The 26,732-nt window shown below is 41.5% G+C and overlaps 1 protein-coding gene and 1 long non-coding RNA gene across 10 annotated transcripts in view; both read right to left on the bottom strand.

Moving 5' to 3' along the window:
* LOC146520668 (uncharacterized) overlaps positions 1-26,732 on the bottom strand; it is a 489,613-nt gene that overhangs the window by 179,705 nt on the left and 283,176 nt on the right. The window lies entirely within an intron of this gene.
* The window catches only part of hoxb3a (homeobox B3a), a 78,118-nt gene that overhangs the window by 5,638 nt on the left and 45,748 nt on the right, over positions 1-26,732 (bottom strand). For 2 of the 9 annotated variants that reach the window (XM_085156616.1, XM_085156615.1), the window contains exons 3-4: positions 8,080-8,146; positions 472-1,178 (exon numbers count right to left, since the gene is read on the bottom strand). In XM_085156616.1, the coding sequence (XP_085012742.1) occupies positions 472-1,057 (586 nt within the window). In that variant the 5' untranslated portion in view covers positions 1,058-1,178; positions 8,080-8,146. Of the gene's footprint in view, positions 1-471; positions 1,179-4,388; positions 4,872-8,079; positions 22,662-26,732 lie in introns of those variants that run through there. The other 7 variants (XM_085156612.1, XM_085156613.1, XM_085156617.1 and 4 more) reach the window with 7 other exon arrangements.

The following is a 26,732-nucleotide window of genomic DNA, read 5'->3' as shown; positions in this document are numbered from 1 at the left end:
TTGGTGAACTGGTCACTGAAAATACTCAGAGATCAATGGCTTTAGTAAACTCCACTTACCAGCTACACTATTAACTACCAAAATTAACTAGAACTACAATAAACTCAGTCACCAGGTACAGAGAAAGAACAGAACAGCCGGCTACTAGCCCAGTGTCATGTCCCTGTCTCAGCTAGTGCCTGTGGGAACCTGGCTTGCCATAAGAGCCTAAGAAACCTTGTAAATTCTCTGGGGATCTGATGCTGGAAAGAGGATGTTGATAAGAGAGGTGAGGAAAGAGGGATGCGGGATAATAGGAACAAAGATGCTAATGAGGAAGGAAAATGAAAGAGGAAAGGAAGGACTGGGGGAGCCAGGGAAAGCAATAATGAGAGATACAAAGAGGTAGGCTGTGCTGTAACTGTGGTGCTCCATGGGGGAAATCAAAGCAAAGACAGAAAGACCAACAGAGACAGGTGTATTGGAACACACCATTGCCAGAGTTGTTGCTGGGTGAACAGTTTTTCTGCTTAGTCGTCTGACGACACTCTTTCATCCAGGGAAAAATCTGCTTGGCCAGGGTTGGGTTGGGCGGCAGTGAAGAGGATGAAGACGATGTGGAAGATGATGTAGAGGAGGAAGAAGTAGATGACTTATTGGTGCCTGATTTAGAGAGTGAGGAGGACCCAGTACTGCCACCTGGCTGCTGAGCCCCAGTATTACCGTTGCTGGGGTTGGGGGGAAGTGGAGGGGACACTTGGGAGCCAGGGTGGTGCTCAGGTGGCAGACTGGGCCGCATGCAGCTGCCATTCAATTCCTTGGTCTTGGCTAGCTGCTGCTGCTGGTGGCCACCATTACTGCCCAGTGACTGTAAAGAGCAGGCAGAGCGCTGGTATGAATCCACATCCAGATGGGTAGCCGACTGGAAGACCGGCTGGTGGTGAGACGCTGGGACCGGGGCATCATAGCCCCCGAAGCCGTTGGCGGCTGCTCCTGCTCCCACTGCTGCCCCCTGCACTGGGTAGGATGAGTAGCCACCAAAAAGTGTTGAGTTGTCGTAGTATGTTGTTTTCTGCATCTCTGTGAGAAGTGGCGGCGTCTTCTTGTGCTCCGGTCCTTATTGAGAGCCACTGCCGGAAGACCATTTGGTACCGGGGGTCACGTGACGGTGTCTCTCCAACGGTCCCCTGCAACCTGACCTAAAAGGTTAGGGAGAGACAGAAAAAAATAAATGAGAAAGATAAATCCATCTTCCTTGAATGAAAGGCACCATGACGTGAATAGAAACCACTGCTTTTCTTTCCACAGCCCCCCTCCCCCTCCCTTTGGAGGCCAGTGCACAGCCTGCAGATGCTCTTCTGATCTCAGTGCACAGCCTTTCTTGTACAAATGCACACACACACACACACACACACACACACACACACACTGCTGGGTGGGTCAATTATTTAATGTTGCAATTTCTGTTTAAATTGTAATTAACTGCAGTTTTTATTACGGCTGTAGTTTGTTATTATCAATAACAGCCATTAATCTGTAGTTGTAGATTAATGGCTTTTATTTTTTTATGATTTTAACCAATTATTTTCTGTTTTTATGCAACGAAATTTACGCAATTTACTTAGATTTGTTTTTAAACAGAATAAATTAAAATCCATCATCATACAATTTAAAAATATGTTGATTCTTTTTCCATATATTCCAGAGATATTCGTTATTTTTGAAGTTTTCCTAATAAAAAATTACCCTCAAAAGTGTGCTGTTATTCGGGCTGAACACGACATTTTATGTGTAATGGCGGCAGTGGACACGGTCCATATCTATTTTCCTTTGTGACTGGTGTAGGTAGTCTATTTCTGTCAACCTCTACTTTCCGCCTGTGATTTACTGTGCTCTCTCTGCTGTTACCTCACTTGTCTTCACTCACAGGAATCCAAGCAGAAATGATTTTTTCAGGGTTTTTTTCCCCTGAAAAAAAAATGAATCTATCTATCTATCTATCTATCTATCTATCTATCTATCTATCTATCTATCTATCTATCTATCATAAACGGAGAAAAAAGTAACAAATACTACTAATGACGAAAAGTATTTAAAAGGTGAAGTATAGGTAAGAACTCGGATCTCAGTATACAAGTAATCCCTGTGATAGTTTTATGTATTTACTGATTTATTGATTGATTTACCGTGAGGTAAACAGTGAATGGAAACATATTATAAAATGTAATTGCGCTCAAAAATATACGATTTATATTGTTTTCTGCAAAAAAAAAAAAAAAAAAAAAAAAGACAAGACAAGAAAGAAAGGAGGCTCCCGGCAGAAATTTCACTAGTCAACAATCCATGAGGGTTAAGCGGTCAGAATGCTCAATCACGGCGCCTTTAGTTAAAAAGAGAGGAAGAGAAAAAAAAAAGGAAAAACAGCAGGGTTAGCCTCCACACACTCTATCTTGCGCTCACCGCTGGTGTGGGCCTGTGGCCGTAAAAGGCCGGCTTGACAGACACGAGAGAACACCTGGCATTCGTTTCTTCTGTGGAGATAAACTGTCTCACGCAGAAAAGAGGAGATGAAGCAGCTCTTCCATTACACACAAGCTGAGCAGCGCTAGCACTAGCTACATCTAAAACTAGGCCTACTGGGGCTTTCCAAGTTAACCCTACCAGCATTTTAGCCTGGCTCCCGGCTCCATATTGCAACAACGGCTCACTATTATTAGCCATCTCTTTTATTTCGCTCTAATGTCGAAGATATTTTTGTATTATTCCTGCTATAGTGGATCTTGTTTAGGAGAAATGTATAGAAAAAAATAAGGTTTAAAAAAAGAAAACAAAAAGAAAAGAATTAGCTAAAGCACGTGCGAAGGTAAGACGATACATTAGAATGACAGATACCAGGCCCCACAATCCTATCACACAAACCGAAAATAGGATTGTGTGTATCGAAGTCTACTTCATATACTGATGGTTCTGCACACGGCATATATAAAGCACAGGCCTGAATGATATATCGCCAACATAACTGAAGATACTAGAAGAAGGAATTGGAGATAGTAATGCTATCAGCGTGATAACAACAAAAAACATCAAATTTGTTTTATTGATATCTGTCTTCTACCAGTAAAACCAAGAAATCGCAGTTCAGTCACCAATAACTTTATAGATTGGTAAAATTGTGCTAAAATAATATAATTCACTTTTCAACTATTTTAAAATGTGTTCCCATTTTTTTTTCTCAAAATCAAATAGTCCAGCCTTTCTCTGGCTCTCAGCACGTCACACATGTCACCCATTTATCTTTCTAGTAGACAACCTGGAATCCTAATTATTTACTCTAAGGAATAGTCCCAACGAGAGAGGGAGAAAGATGGAGGCGGGGGGGGGGGAGTGGGGGGGGGCATGGCAGTCAGTGTAGGAGGAATATGTTATTAAATCATATCGCTGTTTCGCCATTAAACGGGACACGTAATGTCTCTGCCCCTGGCTTGTAGTGCTACAGCTTAATACAATCACCAACTTTGCTAGACGCCTGCCTGAATAATCCACTTACACTGACAGAGAAACAGCCACCCAAACAAAAACAACACAGAGAGGGAGATAGAGAGGGGGAGAGGGAAGAGAAGTGGTTTGGGGGGGTAGAGAGGAGGCGGGTCGGCATTGGTGTCCAGTGTCTGTGTTTTATCCTGGGATATAAAATTACAAATGGCGTCTGCCATGAAGAGCTATGTAGACAGTGAGACAGAGAGAATGCATTAACTTGGACAATCCACGTATTCTTTATCCCATTAACAGAGAGAGAGAGAGAGAGAGAGAGAGAGAGAGAGAGACCAATTATACAGACTCTAAACGACAAACAATAAAGGATTGGCCATATCTGAGCCATTGTTGCTATGTTCACGGTCTCATTTTAGACTGAAATCGCTAAAAGCGCTAAATATTCATGTGTGATTAATATTACACCATCAAAAATATTTTAGGAATAATTACAATGCATCCCATATACGCACATGATAATAAAACAGGAGCCTGTGGAGGGACAAAAATTGAACGAGAAAAGTGCATCACCCATTACAGAAAAACAGCCGGCCATCGCTCCTAAATATAATTTAAGTGAGGAAGAGGCGTGGAAAGCGTAGTGGAAGAGATGAGGACGGAAAAAGCTGAACAGAAAAGGACAGAGATGGACGGTCGAAAGAAAAAGGGGGGTTGCTTGTGGCGGGTAGCTACGGCAGTTTAAAGCATTGTGAACTCTTCTTGAACCGGGATTGAAGTCATACAGGCCATAAATCACTGAGCCAGCCACTCCGCGTCCACAAACTGCACAGCGAGCAAACACACTATGTATTTCTGGCTTGTTGTTTGAGCTCGCGCATGACCGGCTGGCCTGCTTGCCCGCCGATGATATTCCTTACCTGCCTTAGCACCGGTGATCCCAGTCCAGTCCGGCACGGACCCAACAGCACCGCATCATAGATTAGTCCTCGCACGCGTTCAGTTGGTAATCAACAATAACAGATAATTAAATAACAAATCCGCTCGTTTGGTCGTCCGTTTTGCTCTCCTCTTCTTCTTCTTCCTCCTCCTCCTCTCCTCTCTCCTCTCCGCAAACCCCGCTACTCCTCCGGTGCTGTCTCGAGACTAGCACGGCTGCTCGCGACCACCACCTCAACAACACCTCCTGAAGCCCCAGCAGCGGCAGACCGGGCTGCGCGAACAGGACACCTTGTGGCATGAACGACTGGCGGATGAGAGAGTCGGAGGGATCCAAGACTATCGGCGGGGGCTCAGTGTGCGGGCAGAATTAACAGACGGGCTCGGTGCAGGCTACAGGCAGGCTAGTTAGGGCATGAGCTGAACGAGCTTACCGGGGAGCATGCCTGCTACCCCCCCGCCTCCCCCCATTCCCCCCACCCCACCCACCATCCACCCCAGCGCCAGCGCTGCCTGCACCGCTTCTGGCTGATAACAATGGCCTCAAATTTCTTTCTCTTTTAGCCACTGTCCTTCACACGGCCGGCCAGTCATTCACACAGCCACAGAGGAGTATGTCCGCCACAAAATGTCACTTCATCTTATTTTAGGTAGTTTTCTATTCTTGTTTTTTATTTCCTTACGGCTCTTCTTCTCTAAGTCTCCCCGAGGCTCATTTTCCCCTGGTATTATTCCCGTCTGCCCCGGGTCTGTGCTCCTTGCTTCGGTCTTAGGCAGGCTATAGGTGTGTGCCTTGCACACGGCTAGCAGCAGCACCAGTTTACAGCCTACAGTCTTCTTTGTGGTTGTGCTAGTAGCCTAGATATTCTCGTTATGATGGTGAAAATACGCCCCAGTATCACAGAGACCCTCACGGGCCCTGTAACGAACGGAATAACCAGATTGACGGCTGGACGAGAGAATTCCCTCATCAAAAAGTCAGCGTCACTCAAGAATTATGCTAATTGAGCTGGATCTAACCATGCAAGCAGTAATTTTGGCTCTACAACCACACATGTAGATTGTTTTTTTCCACGTGTCACCATAACTTTAACTCTAATAAAGTCTTTGACTTTTTTGTGCTTTTCACTTTCTGTTATATTGGTTATATATAACCTAAAAGTTTATATTTTAACAAATTGAACTTTTTTGAGGGTATTGAGGCAATGCCCTCAATAAACCTATATTTTAGAGGTTTGTATAGAAGTATTTTTTACATGTTTTAAAAATCCTACTTAAAGGCTGTCTATATGCTACTATAGGCGACGTGGGCATTCTCTAACAAGGCCCAGGTTAACTAGTAAATGTCCAAACAGTGTCACTAACGATGTGTATCATTATTAATCATAAATGATATTTTATGGTCTATAAAGTGTTGTTGACTGAGTTAACCTGGTATTACATTTAGCTCTAATTATTTATTTTTGAAATTGTAGAAAGCATCTGTGTACTTTAAAGTCTATAGGAGGCAACAAGCAAAAAAAAAAATCCAACACGTGTTGAGGTCAACATATAAAACAAGACAGTTGCTCACAGTAAAAGGTTTATTAAAATTGCTGACCTCATCTGAAAATACTGCTTGGGACATATCATCGACAAATGCAAAGTTTGTGGGGAAAAGGCTTAAGCTCCTGGGCTAGGCTCCTGTAGTTTTCTCTTTCGGCAGGATAACTTTGCTATGTGTTTTTGTTTACATCAATCCGACTCTTTTAAAGTATGGATAAAATATTAGCATTCGTTTAAATGTAAATTTCCTTCATCATAAATAGTTTTCAAGATTTTTTCAGAATATTTTTTTCAATATTTCTGCTGCTGCCTCGCTGCATAAACGTCACTTAAGACGTAAGTAACAGAGGCCAGAGTGAGAGGGACACGACTAACATAGAAATTGCACATTGCTCTAACATTGTAGCAAAAAAAGATTGTATGTGATCAACTTGATTTTAAAGCTTCACTAACAGGTTTTTAAAGAAAGCATTAAAAGAGTCTTGCGTTTTGACTTGAAAGCACCGAGGTGGAAGACGAAGCAGCAGTGCAACAACACTTAAAGAAAGAAAACTGAAGTGGGCTTAAAAATAATAACTAACAGTGAAAAAAAAAACCTGAGAGAAAGAGAGGGGTGAAAGAGAGAGACCTAAATGGAAATGAAAATATGAGGGGTGTCCTATGATGTTGTCATTACGTCCCCTTACCCTCCACCCCCCAACACACACACACACACACACACACACACACACACACACACACACACACACACACACACACACACATTCTCTTCTGTAACTCTCTCCCGCTCCCTCTATTTTTATTATTCAGGACGCTACTCCTGTCGTTTATGGCTACGTAAGATTTATGAGTTCTCTCGCACCCAGCAGTGTGTGTGTGTGTAAACAGCCCGACTTTAAAACAGATAGCATTCGCTGTGGGCAGCAGAAATGAGAGGATGAGCTCGGTGTAGGTGGAAGGTGGGAGCCTGAAATGTGTCCATCTGCAACTTTTCCTTTAAACCAGCCTTTGTGTGGACTGAAGGATCTGCTAACCAACCTCATTACACATTAACCAAACAGCTAATCAGCTACTTTTTTGTCTTTCTTTTTTTTTCCATGTGTGGGAGAGACGTGCATGTGGAGAAATAAGCAGAACGGATTACACCTATGCACTGACTTGCAAAAGCACGCCAGTGCTTGTGGAGGACGGCTGTTTTTCTCGGATGGAAGACGCGCATCGACTCTGCATGTTTCGGATTGAGTCACGGATATTGGGTTTCACAACTAAAACGCGGTGCCTTCCTGCGCCATGGAAATCTTCTTTCCTTTTCCCACTTTCTTTCTCCTTTGGGACTATAGATATGTAGGCCACTGAGGATGACACAGGAATTCCCTTTGATTCTGTTTTTCAAACTATTTGAAAAATGCCAATGTTAAAATATCGTGCACAAGTGCAGAATGATTTTTACAGGACTCCAACTGTGAACTATTTAATTCAGCCGCTGTCACTTTAATTGCTGTGTTATGTAAATATAGCAGTATTAATAGGCTATGAACAGTGGTAGCATTAATGCCATTACTGCAGTTACAACATGCAGTTTTAATAACTGTCTATCAAATGATGAACTGACCCTCCATGCTTCTGCCTATAACCCGCGGCCATCATACACTTCCTTTCACACCTCAGGATTCTATTACATAAGCACGTGTCATTACACGATATTACATCACTCACACACGTACACGCGCGCACACCCGTAGAATTTCAACATTACAATCACTTTCAACTTCATAAATATTTTCCATATATATGTAGCTGCATTTATGCTTAAACGATATAAATTAAATTATAGAGAGAATACTTCTACTATGAATAGACAAATCAGTTCCTGTAGAAATAGTATACATTCTACACATCAATATAATATGCACAGGATACAGATTTTTTTCAACATATGCAGCGTCCTAATTGTCTAAAAATAAAGGAAAAACTACCCTTCATGCACCTTCCAGGTTGCAAAATCGTCACTGTCTTCTCATCTTATAATTCTATTAGCGTGTACACAGCACCCATGCACAAACTTCAGACTTCGTTCTAATGCAGGCTGCATCATGACAAATAATGCCAAAAAAAGTCCGAACTTACCGGAATATTTCCTATTTTCCTCTGATGTTTTAATGGAGGAAAACGGCTTCCAGAAAGCTCCTAAGAACTGACGTATATTGCGGGAAAGGGGGCATGCGGAGGGAATGGGAAAAGGGTAGGAAAGAGAAAGAAGACATATGCAATCAAACACATCTCGGTAAAATCAGATACAGAGGCGGGTCACCTCTTGTACTCGAATCGAATGGTTGGGTCAGCAGCAACCGCTTGACTTCAAACCCTAAATAATTCACAAAAAGAAAAAAAAAACAAACAAAAAAAAACCAAACAAAAAACCAACAACAACAAAGAACGAGGCAATGCTGTGCCTAACACCTTTCTAAAAGTGACCTTTGTGCTAGAGGGTGTGAGATGTTATTGAGTCTGGTTACCACAATTACACATTTGTCTTCTTTCCCTCAAAATAATTAAATAAATAAATACAACAAACAAACAAAAACACGCATGATTTCATATTCAATAACATTCTTGCTTATCCCGTCAGCGTACGAAAATGAGTTATGTAGGGAATAGAGGTATGTAATATATAGAATGCATTAGAAATTGTTCATTTGTAGCAATGGCCTAGAATATATAAACATAGACTTTGTTTAGGTTAGAAGGATTTGTGCAATAAATAAATACATAAATAGCTAAATTGTATGCGTAAATCATAATTACCCAACAGAAATAATGCTCCAGTTAGCACACACGCGGATTAACACACTAATGTATATATATATATGAAATCTAAAACCTGCAATCGAAATCGAAAGGCATGCCCCGATTGCATCAAAATTCTGATTCTTGCTATTAAAAATGATCATTAGAATTTAATGCAGGGTCTCGTTTAAAAACGTCAAAGGTTAAATAAACTTCATAAATATTGAACACATCCGAAAAAACCCCCCACAAAAAAACAACTTCCCAAAGTCATAAATTCTGTTAAGCACCAAACGGGGACTTAAGAGAAGCAAAAAATAGGGGGGAGAAAAAAAACAGAAAGAGACAGAGAGAAAGAGGAGCGAACTTAAATGAGAACAGGCCCCATAAGGCAAACAGCTGTTTGATCCACGCGGCCCATAAATAACTCAAGCATCACTGAGTGAGAAAACACTCATCCTGGACAGTCCTGTGGACAGTCTTACTGCCGGGCTGAGGACCCACAGCAAGAGATCACATCTAGCTCTGTCCACAGATAAACACATATCCATCTGCTGCTGCGCGGGGCCGTAAACACTGCGTAAAGCGGAACTGAATAATTATATGAGTGGATCACAGGATGAAAAGCGTATTCCATGTTGTTGGCTATTATTATTAAAGTGCTGCAATAAAATCTCAGAGCCGTTCTCCTTCTGCTTCTGCTCCTGACAACTTTACCCAAACACATAAATCAAACGCAAAGGATCCCCCGACCTCCCCGCACAAGCCTACATCACTACTACTACTACCACCAGGCTACTACCGCTCCTGCTGCTATAAAGTTATTTATCGTTTCCATCCAAGAACTCACGCACCGCTCTGGCTACTGTGCATACCCATTGCAGCTCCTTCAGTCTGGGTCTCCTCAGTGTGCCCCCCTTCCCCCTCAGCCCCGCCGGTTACGGTCTGATTTTTGCAGCCGCAGAGCAGGCAGGAGTGGACTAGTCTAAAGTTGCCCAGAAAGTGATGCAAGGGCCGACTAGCTTAGCCAGCTAGCCTGTACGCCGAGACAAAGACAGGAGGCCGCCTCCAGAGCCCCTAGAGCCCCCAGAACAGCTGATGAGCGTTTTTTTTTTTTCTTAGAGGAAGAGGAGGCTGGGGGAGAGAAAGGGAGTTCTGGCTGCAACCAGGACTCATAATACCACAATATGGATGGAAGCTTTTCTCTGTAAAAGTTTAAAAGGAGCGACAAAGAAGCAGCAGAAAAAGGTGTGCAACAAAGGCTGTTGGCCTATAATTTATCAGAATGTGAAGTGGATGTGAACAGCAGGTTTTAGACTCCAGGGAGATGGAGACATAGAGAGGGAAAGGAAAGGAGGAGCCCGAAATGAAACAAGTGTGTGATTTTCTCTTTCTCTTTTTAATAAATACAGCAATACTGCAGCATATAGTTGGCTGTAAACATTCATGGATTAGGATAACGAAGGCATTTGTTTTTCTGAGACTCCATTGCATCCTACAGCTAACAGGTCTACTACTTTTTACGAAGATGTATTTTTTTTTTTAAGGCTGAGAGGGTTTATGGGACCTGATGCTGCTCACTGCTAGGCTTCAAAGTTTTGTGGCGTGCAAAAAGTTTCGTGCTTTTCGGCTTTCCCCTCTTATCTCTGCCGGGTCTGGTGGTGAAATCACCAGACCAGTCTTGCACCCCCCCACCCCACCCCCCCAAACTTACGCACACACACACACACACACACACACAGAGGGTTTTTTTTTTTTCAGAAAACATATGCACACACTGAGTCTTTAGAGATACGCGTTTAGTGAGATTAGTTGGACATAAAAAATCTTTTTCTTTTTCTGCTGCAATTTCCTTAGTGCTTGTTTTCCTCTGACCTCGGACATGATTCAAACACAACTGAAACACATCACACCTTGTTATATTTTTTCAATCCTGTGCCTAACAGGAAAAGCTGAAAGCTCTCGCTGAAGCACTCATACAGTGACATATTGGGTAACAGCTTTCTAAAAGTGACCTTTGACCCTGGAGCAGCAATGGATAAGCTCTGCAATGATCAACCAACTGGTCACAACTAGAATTCCAGTTTCTGCTTTGAACACTGATTCAGACTCTGATAACCTTTAGCACTCAGCTTTATTTTAAGTTGCAAGCATGAGCAGTCGAGGCAGACTCAATAAGTCAGTAGACTTTTAAAGTATAGGTCTTTAGTCAGCAGCAGTTATTGAAACAGCATATCCATACTGGCACTGGCAAATTTATTTTAGTTAGAATGTCATTGATAATATGCCTGCAACCCACCTGTTTCTATAATTATTCAAACTAGCTTGATATTTATCTATTTAACCACATCGCAATGATTTTTTTTCCTTTGTCAGTGTTTGGTGTCAGCTGTGAGGTTTTAAATAATCTCTGTCTATGATGTCAGATAAATATAGCAGGCTGTTCAAATGAAGTCCACATCATTTGAATAGTAGCTTAGTACACGCTTGTCTGCAAATGCTGCTAGACGCCTGCTGGTAACTCTTTTGTGGAGCTTTCCATGACGAGGAACCTAAGAACTTTAAAACAATCTGACCTTACCTTAAACAAGCTATCTGCTGAGCACATCCCCCGTGTGCATCCACTTTCTGGATTTGACATCATGTGCAACTTCAGCGGGCTTCCGGCCACTTGCATTCTTTTCAAATGATCACAGTGGTTAGCATTTTATTTAGATAGCAAATGGAGTCACAGAAGAGAAGCTGCTAGTTCATGCTTTCTAAGATGAAAATATTAACATCAGAATTTTTTCATTCTGATGTCACATGATGATTTACTGTTTGTCGGAATTAATTTATATCTGATTTTCTTCCATGTTTGCTCATTTTACTCTAAAAGATTCAAAGTTCAAAACATTATTTCCACACTAAACCCAAAATTAGTCAGTTTTTAAATTTCACACATGCTTTGTTGAATAAAAATAAGTTTTATCACAATGACACGCACCTTTCTCTAGAACAGATGGAATACCTGTTACTCTATCACTTTGGGATACTTCCATGTCCATAAGGACACCCACTGCCATCACCACCACCTTCCTCAGAGATCAGTCAATGTCCATACTCTTTGTGTCCAAAAAAGACTTTTTCATCAAGTCTATTTGCAGAGTTTCTTCAAGTGTAATGAGCTCGAACAGCCATGCAGCATTGATACCGACATCACAGACACAACAACAAACCTAGCACTGCAACACATTTCATCTCCTCCCCTCTTGCAGATGACATACCACTTTCAACACCATTTTTCAGAGGGCAGATATGCACCAGGGAAAGAAGCACACACACAGAGAGAGAGAGAGAAGTCTTACATGTTCATCTGCTTCCAGTTTGTTTAACTAAGGAGTGGGTCTCAGAGGGGGTGAAAGGACTTTTGGTTTGTTTCCCATATTCCATTCTAAATTTAATACAAGAACAAAATGCCTGAAAGGTTAAATTAATCAAATTCAAACAATTCAAGTGCATGAACAAGCATTTTTTTAAACATCTCAGCCAAGGAGCATGTTTGTATAACTGTGCCATGTGGAACATTACTAATTCATATATTTGGTGTTGTTGTTTTATTAGTAAGGTTTACAACCACAAGCCACTCTGTGAGAAAACGCTAAACCTCGGTGTGTACAGCCAAATTTGTAAAAAGTGTTTTTTATGTGTTGTACACCAGGGTGTGAACTAAAAAATATTAGTTCACATCTTTGCTGGTATGCTTTTCACCTAGTGAATACTTTCTTGTCATTCAGGATTGTGAAATCTGAATAAACCTACTTAATGTCTGTTGCTGTAGACACATAACTGAGGCATTAACTCTTCTTGTGTACAAAAGACCTGTTTGAACTCTATGTAAACCACGTGCTTCTGCTGAAGCTGCTTTCTGCTTCATGGCCCCTCAAATTCAAACAGGGATTATTCACAAACATATCCAACAACAAGAGCTGAGCTTAACAAGTTCTTACATCCCTTATACCCTTTCATTGTATGATTTTTTTCTTTTCTACACTTAGCTACTTGTCTATCATTTTAGCCCAGTGTTACTCTCCTTTACTGCTCCAGGCAGGGTCGCACAACTTCCCAAAGAACTAACCCCATTTCACTAAGAGTCCTAAATCAGAAACTCATACCATCAACACCTTCCTTTGACACAGAGTTAATCTTTATCAGAGATGCTAATCTTTGACCTCAAACTAAAAGAAAGCCGTGACACTAGGAGAAGGAAAGAAGGGGAAGGGGGGTTCTTGGGGTTTACCAGAAGGTATGATGTGGGGGTCGAATTGTTCTTTCTGCTCCTGGGCCATGAAAAGTGCCAAGCTCACCAAGCCTGTCAGGCATAGGTTGAACAGGGATGGATGTGATCTCCCATGCATGTGTGTGTGTGTCTGTTGGGGGGGGGGGGCAGGTAGTATTCACAAAGTCAATGGTCAGCTAATTACCTTTTTACCTAAATGTGTAATATCAAACAAAAGCTCATCGCGATAGGAAAAGGCTGGCAGTTAATGATACAGTCAACAATGTCTCAAAAATTTCCAAGATTTGCCAAATATTTTTTTTTAAATGTAAGATTTTACGTATACATATAAATATCAAATTGCTCTTAACAGTATGTAGACTGTAGGTACGAGGGAATAAAACCTGGCAGTTATAAAGCAATTACACTGTAAATGTTACTCATGGGGAAGGAAAGGACATACATTACTAATAGTGGTGCAGGCTACTGAGCATATTAAACTCCACTTCTTACATTGTAATTAAGCATTACTTTTAGATGTGTAGACTTCCTGACTTTTATCTAAATTCATAATCAAACACCATATAATATAAATACTGCATATTAAAATGAAATTGTTTATCTGTAAATATTACATTCAAATGTAATAGATTTCAAAAGTGACCTAAAATTTGAGTCAGTCTGTAATTTGTAACATTTTCATATGTCTAATAGGTGAGACCTGGTTATTTTTTATTTTTAATATTTCTTTATTCACATCTAAGACAGACGCATAGATGGTGATTATATTGGTCAGTATTGTGCACTGCTGAAACATGTTACAGGTAGTGACATGCAGGTTTGGTCTGCTGCTGGGCTTCTCTCAGAGGAATGCTTCAGGTGGAACAAATATCAATAACTGCAAAAAATGTATACAAGACCCACCAGTTAAATAGTGATGGGTGGGTGGTGGGCGGGGATAATGGTGGTAGTGGGATTACACAGTCGGTTCTTTCTGGATCATATGCTGAAGACCAAAAATAATGACATCACAGAGTTTTGCACCGCATCAATATTTAACTCACTTTGACATAGATTATTTATTAATGCCGAATAGAATGCTGCCACTTGTAGCGTTCCATTAGATTTGGTGTATTATTATGGATTAGAGGAGAATAAATGCAAGGTCTCGTTTGACCATGTTTTTTGTAGAATTTGTCATTGTTGGTATGTAGGCTTTCTGGACATGCAGCCATTGTGGCTGCCTGTTGGTCAAAAACAATCATTTTCTGCATTTGAGAGTTAGTCCATCTAGGGACAGAAGCATTCAGTGATATGTGTCTATAGTAATTTGTGGTTTGGCAGGGCTTTCAAAATGGATTTTCCTAAGTTGTTATAGCTCTGAGGCCTCATTACACTGAATGTTGAACAACCTGCACCACTATAAAAGGCCTGCATCCATTTCCTGACAACATGGTCCTCTTATGATGCAAGTTTCCGAAAAAGAAGCCAGTGACTGTAATATAATCGGGCCACTTGGCCTAGCAGCAGACAGTAGTGTGTTACAGCGGGAGAAAGCAGCTTTATGGATCTCAGCCAGACCTGTCAGGCTTTATACACAGCAACAGTGTTAGTTGTGCTTGCCCCTACTATTTTACTATGATTGGTATTCTGCCCATACTTTGTCAGTGATACACGAGGAAATCGATTAAATCACAGCTGTGCTAGACTTGCTGTGGGTTTTCATAACTTTTAAATCTATATACCTATATACTTAGAAAAATACTTCAAGGTAAGTCCAGAGGATCTAACCACTGTTACACGAGATGGCATAAGCAACTCAGATTTAGCCTGGACGATACAGGGTGGGAGTATTTGATATGTTCAGCATTTTTAGAATATGGCCGTTTTTTAAACTTGATTAAAATCATATATCAGTTGACATTAGATGTAAAAATACACAAGAACAAACAAGCTAGGATTTTTGAAAGAACTGCTTTCTTAGAAACAACAGAAGACAGCACTTTTGCTTTTGGCTTTCCAGACTGGTGGATGTGAGCTCTCAGGAATAGTTCTTCTTATAGTTACCAAACCTTTAAGTGCTTCTCTTTAATAATAATAATAATAATAATAATAATAATAATAATAATAATAATAATAATAATAATAGCATAGTATACTAGTGGGCTGTTTTCCTTGGATGACTGCAGTTATTATATCTGCAGTTCATAAACAATATGGAGACTACATAAATGAATAAAGTCACAGTTTTGACTCCGAAATCTTGTTCTTTCGCAATAAATGTGTTAAGGGGTTCAAGAACTGATGGTTGTATGGTAAATCTATATTTAATGCACTTTTTTATGGACCTTAATTTCTCACCTCAGCCATTGTATAATTTGATTGTGATCCAGTTTTGCTTATGGTGTTTTCATATCCTTGTGATCACTCAATAAATGGACCCACGTCTTGGTGTAAGGAGGAGAAAGGCAACGCATTAGACCGAATAATTTCTGTTTGTAGTTATTTTACAATAGTTGCATTTGTAATTCGACGTCTATTGATAACCATTTCGTTTAAAATTGGTTGGAGCTAATATCTGTTTTGTGGGGGCAAAGGGTGAGATGGGGGTTGATTTTTTGAGTAAGTGGCTCGTCGTGGCTAGCATGCATCTTCCTTCTTCATACATAGCAGCCATGTCCCTAATCGCAGAGACTCATTCTCTCTGTCCCACGCACGCACGCTAACATGCACATACTAACACCTCACTTAGTCTAGAAGGTATACTGCTTTCCAAATGTGGGGCGAGTGAGCAGGGAGGTTGAGAAAGTAAGAGACAGAGTTCGCCCTATTTTCTGTTACCAATTCGGATGCATCTGTCTTCAGCTGCCTACACGCACGCGCGCACAGAAAAAGTGTTGGCTAGCAATAGAGCTTGCACGCGGTTTCACCCCATGGATGCCTGTGCGAGTTTGAGAGAGACCGCGGTCACACAACAGATAATTAATGACATGTCGAGCGGTGGAGTGTGTGGAATGGGGACGCCTCGGGAATAAGCAGGGGGACACTGAGCAAGAAGCAGCCCGACAGACCTTACCTGCGCTCTTGGCGTGTCTTTCCAGATGGATATCCTCCTGGTGTTCGGTTTTTTCCTGGGTTCAGTCTGTTTTGGACACGGACGGACACACTAGCTACAGTTAGGATGACCACTGAATCCTCTCCGAAAGGCTTGGGCGTATTTTCTTTTAATTAATTGTACTTAAATACAACCAGTCGCTCCTAGAGGTTGGAGTCCAAAATGGCACTAAAACGTTATTTATGCCAATTAAAGCCGACGTTTAAACTGCACCGTTACCTGTTATTATAGCACTGGTGAGCTCATTATGGCGCTTCTGTGACACGGCGTAAAGGAGACGCCAAGCGTTTGCACGACCGGTTTGGGAAAAGACATAAATCTGGAGCGGCTCTGCTATAAATCTCCAGCAGTCAAGCCTACCTACAGCAAGCACGCTGACGGAACCTGCTTGGTCTGGGGCTCGCGGTGCTACTTTACCCTATACTACACACCGCATGCACGCGCTCACCCCCTCCGCCTTATGCTGTAAAACTCCCCTTGTAGCGGGCTGGTACGTTCCTGGTCAGAGCCACATCCAGGGCTCACGTTTGTCTGTTCTGTCGTCCGAGTTGACACTGTCCACCCGACTAACGTTTGGGAGACTGCTGAGCTCCGGTGGGCCTCTTTCTGAGCTGGACTTCAGAATAAAAACGGATAGAGCTTTCCTGGATTGAGGGTGACGCTGTATTCCCTGGGCTGCTTTTCGCTGCTCCTTCCCCTTTCTTCCCTTCTCTTTCGTTTAACTAAAAAGAGGGTCACGCAGTCCTCCTTTGCCATTCTCTATCTTCGTCTTCATCTTCCCTCGCTCTCTTTTGGTGCAAGCTAACATAATTCACCATTATTATTATTATTATTATTATTATTATTATTATTATTATTATTATTATTATTATTATTATTATTATTATTATTATTATTATCTCCTGTGCTACTACTAGCAATGAGTAACCTTGGTGAGCTAAAACCTCTGCAGACTAAAGCAATCTACGTTTAAGCCTAAAACACGTATCTTCAGGCGCGTCGTAACTGCTTCTTTGGTTACCGCTGGAATATAGTCTCTTCTCTCGGCGGTCCCTGCTTTTCTGGACAGGCGGCTTGACACTGTGAACTGTTCCTGAAGCAGTTTGCAGTCTGACAACCTAGACAACCTGGGGAATCTGGGAGGGAGAAAAGGGAGTTCTGGTTTTGTTCCTGTCCAATAGGGGAGTGTGGTTAAGGTGCACCAGAAGGGTTAGCGAGGTTCACCGTAACCTGCCTGTTCATACTGCCTGCGCAAAGGCCAGATGTTGGTTATTACATGGCGTCAAACTGAGCGCGATCAGAGGAGAGGAAGAGGGAGAAGGAGGCCGAGAGAGCAGAAATTCCGCTGTGATTTGACCTGCGCGTTTAGAGAGGGGAACCATTTCCACCTCGCTTGGTTTTACACATTTAGTGGGCGATTTTAGCCTATGCGCAATTACTTTAAGATCTCCGATGTATTCATTATTAATGTTAAGGTTCAAAAGTTGCATACAACCACGCAACCAAGAGATATATGCCTATTTATGTGTTCAAATCTATGATGTTGATGTGATATACAAACGTTGACTAGATATGAAGCGTTATAGCAACAGTATTCTAATCTACTTTGCACGTGTGGATTTTAAGTCCTGTTTATCTTTACTTGCTCCGATACAAACAGATGCACTTGCCCGCCCCCCCACCACCACCACACACACACACAAAAGGGAAAAAATGCGTGTGCAATTCACGCTTGTAAAAGGTACGTGTGTCATCTGCCCACGCTTGTAAACATGCCCTCTACACACACAATGAGAGTTAAAGAGAGAGAGAGAGCGCGAATGAGTACGTGAGAGACAAGTTCAATTACACAAAAGTAAAGCCGGTATTTTTAGTTTTCTGTTATGATAGAAGAAAGAGAACGGAGAAAGAAAATCAGTTCGCGCCTGCTCTCTCCCTCCACTCCTGGTGGAAACATTTCCGCCTCAGCAGCTCGGGCTGTCTTATCGCGCTTGTGCTGGCTCTCCGGCCCGGTTCAAATGGGTGATGGAGGGAGAGAAAAAATGGAGCTCTCGGGTTTTGGATACGGTTTCAGCGTCTCATTTTTCACAAGCTTCGAATCACTACCTTCACGCAGACGTTTATAAATTAGCAGAAGGATTCTTACTGATTTATTTTCGAACGGGTAATCATCTCCGCGCAAGAAAGAGCTCTGGAAGTACCTGGCGCGCGGAGCATGAGAGTGGATAACTCCGGCCAGTAAGAGATATGGGATTTTAGGTTTAATAATAATAATAATAATAATAATAATAATAATAATAATAATGAGATATCGTGGTGCTTACATTGGTTAATTGTGTGTTTGTACTGTAATAGATCGTTCATGTTAGGGGTCCTTTAAAAGAATGTAACCGGTTTTTGTAAACATTATTTTTCCCACGCTAAATCTCTCCCTCGTTAACGTCCAGCAGCTGCAGATTTATGAGGCCGAGCAGTCCTCGGATTTATGTTTTGACTGTTTTCGAGGAAACCCTACTCTTCTCTGTCTTTCCATTTCCATTTTCGTTTCGTTTTTTCCCTTGTTTTTCGCTTTACCCGCTAGCAGGCAATTAAACTGGGATTTTCTGCAAGCGACTATTGAGCACGATGTATTGAAAAATACAATTAAAAATTAAAAAAAGAAATCAGTTTAACTTTAGGCACCAGTCTTCTGCTAGAAGTGGGACACATTTTGAGCACTCTTCAGTTCGACAGTGCTGCTTCTTCATTTGGATTTCATTTGCATGAACAGAGTATTTTAAATACACTTTATGATTATTCTTTTAAATGTGGTCACAACAAAAACATTTTTGCTATGTAACATACATATGTATAATTTCACAAAATCGCACTGTCTCTATACGGATGTATGTGCCGCACAAATGTTACATGTCATTTTATTGCGTTAATATGTGGCTACTATATCTCTAGCTTGTGTGTAAATAGAGAGGGCGTTAAAACTGAACTAAATATTTTAAATGCAATTTTTAAAAGAATGATTCACTCTTTTCAGAATGGTCGCTCCCAGGACTGAAAATATTTCCTGCTAGGGAAAAAGAACAGTGAAGCAGTCAATATGGCTGCCAGTCTAAGCAGTGAGTGGGAAGATGCCTTGTGTGAGGTCTTGTGTCTTGTGCCTACTTGCTTTTGCTTCTCTTTAAGATGCGTAGGATTGTACCTTGTCTTTGAACACGTGCAATAAAAGGATGCTTCAATCACAGTGAATGTTAACAGAAACGTAGGACGTAAGAGCAACACAAGAAAACAAGCAATGCACCGATAAAGGATGAAAAGGAAGGTACTTCGACAAACTGCTCTTAATGAGAAAAAATACGCGTATCACAAAAACCGCGACCGAAAATACCAGTGATATTGAAACATGTACTGTAATATGATAACGTTAGCTTTGAACATCTGTGCCGTCTTTTGTACAGTTGCGGACTCTCCATGCATAGGTATTTCACATTTGGTTAATTGGCCAAAAAAGACAGTTAATAGTTAACATATTATGATCAAATATTGTCTTTACTTTTTATTTTTCTGACCATTGTAATTATAGAGTGGAAAGCAAACCGTGAACAAATGCTTATTTTTTATTCCAATAGCATTTTAGCTGCCTCTTTTATTCTCTGCTAAAACGAGCTGCCAGTGTTACAGTTGCCCTGCAGCGGGTTTCGGTGTAAACATTAATTTCAGCGTCAGTTATTTGTGGTCTTTCAATAGAAGGCACGCCTCAGTAACACATTAATGCCTAATATTAATTTCTTTCCACATGTGTATTACAGAACATAAGGCTACACAAATACCGGACCGAGTGAACACAGTTCGGTCTCAGAGAAGTTAAACGTGGATAACAGCAGCAGCTTGAATGGATGTCAGACAGGGCGCAATATCATTTCTCAGCACCGTTTCAAACATTTCAATTATTTCAGATGAGTCTGAGCTGGAACTATCTTGTCATACCAAACATACCTAACTGTGGACACATGGCTGAGATAAAATAAGATAAAATAATTCAAGCACTATTTCAGTGCTGCAGTTGTAGAAACGTCATCTACATACCTGTATGTGTGTGTGTGATTATGTGCGTGTATGCGTGAGGGTATTGGGGGTTGGTGCCACCATCCACCCCCTTTTCTGTCTACAGAAATGAGGCGAGATATTGTTTTTGACAGGGCTGCGGAGAGCAGGAATACACATCTTGAAAAGCGCCGCCTTTTGTTGCTGCTGTCGTTATTATGTGATGGGAGGCCGGCGGAGAAGCTCTAATTTGGTTAAGCTAAGGTTTACACTGCTGCTGATGGCCAAGCGGGGAGCGAGACTGCTGAGGGAGAGAGAGGACCATGCTGCAAAGGGGCCCGGCCTTAATTGTAAAACGATTCGAGGGGCACATCCATCAGTTCCAATACCAACCCTATTGTTTTGTAATTTGTAATAAAAATATTAATACAATAATATTAATAACACTAAAATCCGTAAAACAGTCTTGCAGTTCATTGTTTGCAATGCTACAAATGCACCACACCAAAACAACGCAGCAAGCCTAGTACACTGTGTAGAGCCATTGTGAGCTATGAGATTAGCAGATGAAATTTACCTGCCCTGCTCGCCTTCCCTCCCTTCTCTCTCTCTCTCTCACACACACACACACACACACACACACACACACACACACACACACACACACACACACACACCTACTGGCAATGGCAACGACAAAAAATGGAACATCTCATAGTGTCTGACTTTCCATTACAAGAGGGCACACGAAATGCACCCAGCTTAATAGCAGACACGTGTGAATATAAACATGGATGGGGAAATAGAGAGGAAGGTCCTCCCATGTCTGCATCTTATTTTGCTCACCACATTAGAAGCTCTGACTCACGGTGGAGGATTTGAGCCAAAGCAGAGACACTGAGCTCTGACATGTGTAATGGCGAACAGCTCCATTCCGACGGGCATCCACAGAAAATGGGCAATAAGGAGAAACAAAACTTTATTTGTTGCATTAAGTTAAAGTTGATGCCACAAAGCGCCTAACAGTAGATCATTTAAAATGTACAATAAGATGCAGTTAGGTTTGTTGGTACGTAAAAAGTCCATCTTCACTGCAAAGCCTGTTTCAGTGCAGAAAGCAGCCTAATGATTGTATTTCATTTACAAACCAGGGACTTAATGAAGATCAACAAGGTTTCCTTGTCATTTCCATCTTTAGTCCGAATTCCTTGGCTGAGTTACTTGGATTCATTTCTGCCTCCCGGCTAGATAGATGAGCTTTTCCTGGCCCATTGGTCCTTTTTATGAGATTTCATGCCGGCCGAGCCGTGCCCCGGTGTGCCAAATTTAAACAAATCTCCCTTAATTGGCCGTCTCAGTAATTCAAGACTTGAAAGCTACAGCCAAATACTATCATACTGAAGCGGGAAAACCCGAAACGCCCGGAGTAATAATTAAAATGTAAAAACAAAGCTAAAGGACAAAAATAATAAAAAAAAGAAAGAAAACACAGGGGCTTGCGTGGGGGCCGAGAAGGACGAGAGAGATTAAGTGGAAATTGAGCCGGAAGAGGAGGAAGGGGAAAGAGGAGCCAGTGGCGCAGCCGTGGCGTGAACTCTTCCTGCTCTCCTTCCTCTTTCCCCTGTACCGTCGGTCCATCGACCGTCATTTTCCCCCGCCGTCTTACACACAGCGCAGGAAACCGTGATTTATCGTGGGCAGCGCCATAAACAACAGCGCTCCCTCACAAACACACAACGGCAGCCCCGGCCGCACGCTGACACCGAGCCTTACAATAAATCAAGAGAAGTAGCTAGCTGGGAGAGAGAGGGCGAAACGAGAGAGAGGGAGGGAGAGGGTGAGAGAAAGAGAGAGAGAGAGGAAGAGAGAGAGGAATGGACAGAGAGTCAGACAGATAGAGAGAGATGTAAAAGCAGACATGAAGTGATGGACGAAAGATGGAGAAGAATATCCAAGTGTTTCTTAAAATATAAACAGCCGTCGGCTAGCATTGCACCGCTCTGTCTCTCTCTCTCCCCCACTCTCTCTCTCTCTGGTTTGCAGGCTGCTCGGCTGCACGCTACAACCCATAAACAATGGCTGATGGTGATGATGATAGGTGGGGGGTGATGTGTAAACAACACGACAGAAACATGCACGACATAAAAAACACACGGCGAAAGACGAGTATTTGGGGGGCAATATTTACCACGATGTTAAAGTAGCCTATGATTCACAGAGAGGGATGCGGGAGAAGGCGGCGCAGCGGCGGAGAAGATGAGGAAGGAGTGTGGTTTCCCCCCATGCAGTTCCTTTCCTTCCGCAATACTCACGGTGTCCACAACGACCCGCAAGATACACGCCCGTCCAAATTTGTTTTATTGCAGCCTCCCTCTATCTTTTCTCTTTCCCTCTCTCTCTCTCTCTCTCTCTCTCTCTGTCTCTCTCTCACTCACTCCCCCTCTCTCTGTTGGTGTTTCTTGGTGTCTCCTCTTTTCCCCCTCTCTCCCCCTCTCTTTCTATTTTTTCTTCTCGCTCTCTCCCCGCTGGTTTTTTTTTTTTTTTTTTTTTTTGGGGGGGGGGGGGGGGTGAAAGGACAGTTCTACGTCAAGAGCAGCGGCACGTCTCGCCGTTATATTCCTGACGAATACATATCTATTCTACAACCTCTGCATTAATTATTAAATGAATCACGTGACGTGTTGTTCAGGGCGGGAGGTGTTTGGCGGTAGTGGTGGTGGGGGCTCTCTCCGTTTGTGGGACCCACACGGGCCCGTGAATGCATGCATGCATGCAGGAGTCCAAATGAAGTCAAAAAAAGAGAAGAAGAAGAACACTTGTGTTGACTTTTCAGTCGGAGGATGTTCGTGTGTAGGGTAAAGCAGTGGAGGCCTGGGACAGACACACAGAGGGGCCGATAAAAGATGAATTCGTCTTTTAAAAATGACTGCACGCCTCACACTCGTTCTTCGTTATTGCTCACTGTCATCTCTTTCTCAGCTCGCCGTCAGCCGACCAAAGAAGCGGGATTCCTTCCGTTGCTCCGTCTTACATTTGAGCCTGTGCTATATTTCAGTGTTTCTAGAAAAAGGAAATACCCGATGATGGCGGCAATAATTTATCAGATACACAGCGCTCCGGGGGGGTGCGGGGTATTTTTCTTGTTTCGGTGTCATATTCACGCCAGTCTTGAAGCTAAACTAAATATTTAATGGTAGCAAAGACTACCTGCCATCTGCGTCAGTGGGAACAAATTTCCTCAAATCTGTTTGTTTGATAATTAGGACAGACATCCTGTTAGGCGTCTGGAAACCCAAAACTAAATATAAGGCGGGCTTTTCTCCGAACTCTATAGGATAATAAAATTCAGAATTAAATATTTTGCTTGGACTCAATTATCCAACTTCACCTTACTTTTTTAAAATCCCATTAAGAAGATTTTGGTGCGGTGGCGAAGTGTAATTCGATAAGAATGAGATTTGTATTACTTATTTCGAGTTCGGTAAAGTATCAAAGAAGAGAAGAGAGCTCTCACAAAAACAAAACAAAAAAGAGAAAGACACCGCAGAGGAAGAAATAAAAGAAAAGAGTAGATGAAGAAACAGCGAATGACAAAACCCCCGCCGTGAGGCCGACTGAGCTGCAACAATAGAACGTTGGAATCCTTCTATTGCGGGCTACCAAAGCTCGAGCCGACTCCAGCAGAACAATAGAGACTTGGAGTAGAAAAAAATGTTGAGGCTCTGAAGGCTAACCTAGCTGCTGAGTAGCAAATAAGAAACACTTCAAGGTCAAAGGATGGGCCTCGGGATCCTCAAGAAAGCGCTGATTTTTCCCCTCATGGCGATGGAGAGACTTTTAAAGAGCATTTAGAAAATCATCCTTTAAAACATAAAGGATCCTCTTTTAGGGACTTACCAAAACTGTCAGGGAAAAGAAAAATATTTCGATTTCTGTTCAAGTGACAAAGGACACAAAAGAGCAATATTGGCAAACAAAGAGTAGCTTTCTCAAAAGTGCAGTACAGAAATGCAACTGGCCAGTTTCCTTTTAAAAATGCAATCTACCCATGACACGTCTCCAAATAATTGGCAAAAGGAAACAAATGTGGCTGTAAACTATTATCAGTGACAGACCTGCTTGGACGTGTATTTATTTCTTCTTTCTGATGCACTAAAACCATGCAGATACTCCTTTAAATTTACGCTGCCAGCACCGCGGAGATTTTTACCCACAACAAGATTGAAATCAAACATTTGCCGTGGTGATGATGGCGTCTTTAATGACGGCCATAAATTATAGCAATCACAGTTTGAAACAACAGCTAAGATAAGCAGCAGCGAAGACCTGGGCCGGCCTGACAACAGCCATACGAATCAGCCCTGTAAACTTGGCACAACCGCATGCAAAGCCATTACCGCAAAACACCAAACCGTTTCAAAACGTCCCAAAAGCGACGGGCGGAGGAATTTTCACTCATCTGCATCTTTATCCATTCATATCATGAGAACAAAATGACCCATGTATTATTTTACATTTATACTCCTCGAATAATTCACTTATACTCAGCATTACAACACAACACCGCGCGATCCACGCCAGCTTCAAATGGCTAGTTTAAGATTTATCAGTAGAACTGAGAGTCGGCACTTGGAAAGACTGTAAAGGAGTTCTTTGAGATCCTGGGGCTTTCTAGGTTAGTGATGGTAGATAGACAGGTAGATTCTTCCTCGTCGTTAATGATTAACTAAGTTTTGAATAAAAAGAGGGAAATCTTTTGTTAAGATGGATAATGGCCTGAAAATGAAAGTGCCAAGATGTGATTAAGCGCTCACATATTCTAGGTAAGAAAATGTATAATAATAATAATAATAATAATAATAATAATAATAATAATAATAATAATAATAATAATAATAATATCAGTAGTCGCAGTAGTAGTAGTAGTAATAGTAGTGAGATGTGTGTGAGAGAAACAGGGGAGACAATGAGAGGGAGAGAGAGATTGATTTAGCCTGCCCCGACACGTTGCCTTTTACTGCGCCTCGTAAATCTGTCTCGAGATAGCTGTACGCATACAACCATTTTCTCCCCTAATATTCTTCTCCACGTGCGAGACGTGAGGTCTTCCCTCCGCTCTGGGATTAAAGCGGTGACGTCCCCGGGTCAGTTTCACGAGTATAGTTTTAAACATCCTAAAACAGAAGGACTATCTTCTTTTACTCCTCCTTCTTTGTCTTCTTCTCTGCTCTATATAATGAACTAAGTCACATTATTATTATTATTATTATTATTATTATTATTATTATTATTATTATTATTATTATTATTATTATTATTATTATTATTCAGAATCCTGTTCGAAACTCGCCTGCGTGGAATAATTAGAAAATACAACCACACTGTTTTTTGATCAGACAGGTGGGTTAGTGGCTAACCCTTACTTTAGTTCATTTTAAAGGGAAATGCAAAAAGTATGGATTTATTTTCATATTGTAGTCTGTTATGGCTTCACAGTAATTTATATCGTATAAGATATTAGCAAGCAGCTAATATATCCGCGTACAGTTTATTTATTGTGTTGTAATATCAATAATAGCGCGTGATATAAACTGCAGGGTTGATTGATATGGGGCAGGGAAGTCGAAGTTGGCTGTCAGATTTTCACTTTACAAGATTGTGAGGAACAAATCTGTAAAAACATCAAAACTGGACAAAAAAATTAAGAGCAATATTTGTATCCGTCAAATTCATGGCCAACTTTGCTTAATGTGTGTTTGTTTTTTAGGAAAAATGAATTAAACTCAAAGTACAAGCACATGATGGTGGTCAGAGAGTCCGTAAAGAAAGCATCCAAAAGGTAAAAACATGCAAAAAGCATAATTAGACAATTTATCATATCATTTATCATACACATTTGATTTTTACTATCATCCTTACTGACGATGGACAGTGACCCCCCCCCCCCTCCCCCCTGTTCCGGGGTATTTAATGCAGCATTAACCTGCACAAGCAGCGACAGACGCACACTAAACATTTTGCTACGAACGCGCCATTTGCAACAATATTATAATGCTCAGACTTATTTTAGAAACAATCATAAATATTATAGCATGAAAAGAACTGATAATACTACTAAATGTACCTTATTTACAACTGTCTTTGTTGCCCCTGTGAAGTTCTAGCTGTATTAAAGACACATTATTCATTTAAATCCTCACTGTGGAATTGAGGGTAAGCCAGCGTGTAAATGATTCAGATCTTTAGAACATGCCACTCAGATATCTTTTTTTTTTCTAAAATACTTGAAAACGATTATAAGTGACTTATAATAAACGTAAACAAACGGCAGATTTGACCAAATCCTCATTCTTACGTGTCTCCGATTTGCTGCTCTCAGTGCGCTATTCCAACTATACTTCATATGAAAAGGCAGTGAGTCTTTGTCATTAGGATGCTGCAGTAAAAAGTAAAGAGAAGTTGGTTAATCCAACAGTATAAATAGGCTTGTAGGGGCCTAATGCTCCGCCATTAGTCATACAGGCAACAGAAACCTATTTATCACTCACATGTAACGGATATGAGCGCTGCATGCTGTATCGT

Source organism: Neolamprologus multifasciatus, chromosome 4 (assembly GCF_963576455.1).
Source record: "Neolamprologus multifasciatus chromosome 4, fNeoMul1.2, whole genome shotgun sequence".
Classification (NCBI taxonomy): Eukaryota; Metazoa; Chordata; class Actinopteri; order Cichliformes; family Cichlidae; genus Neolamprologus; species Neolamprologus multifasciatus.
The sequence above is the reverse complement of the archived record's forward strand: the minus strand, read 5'-3'. Positions and strand labels throughout refer to the sequence as shown.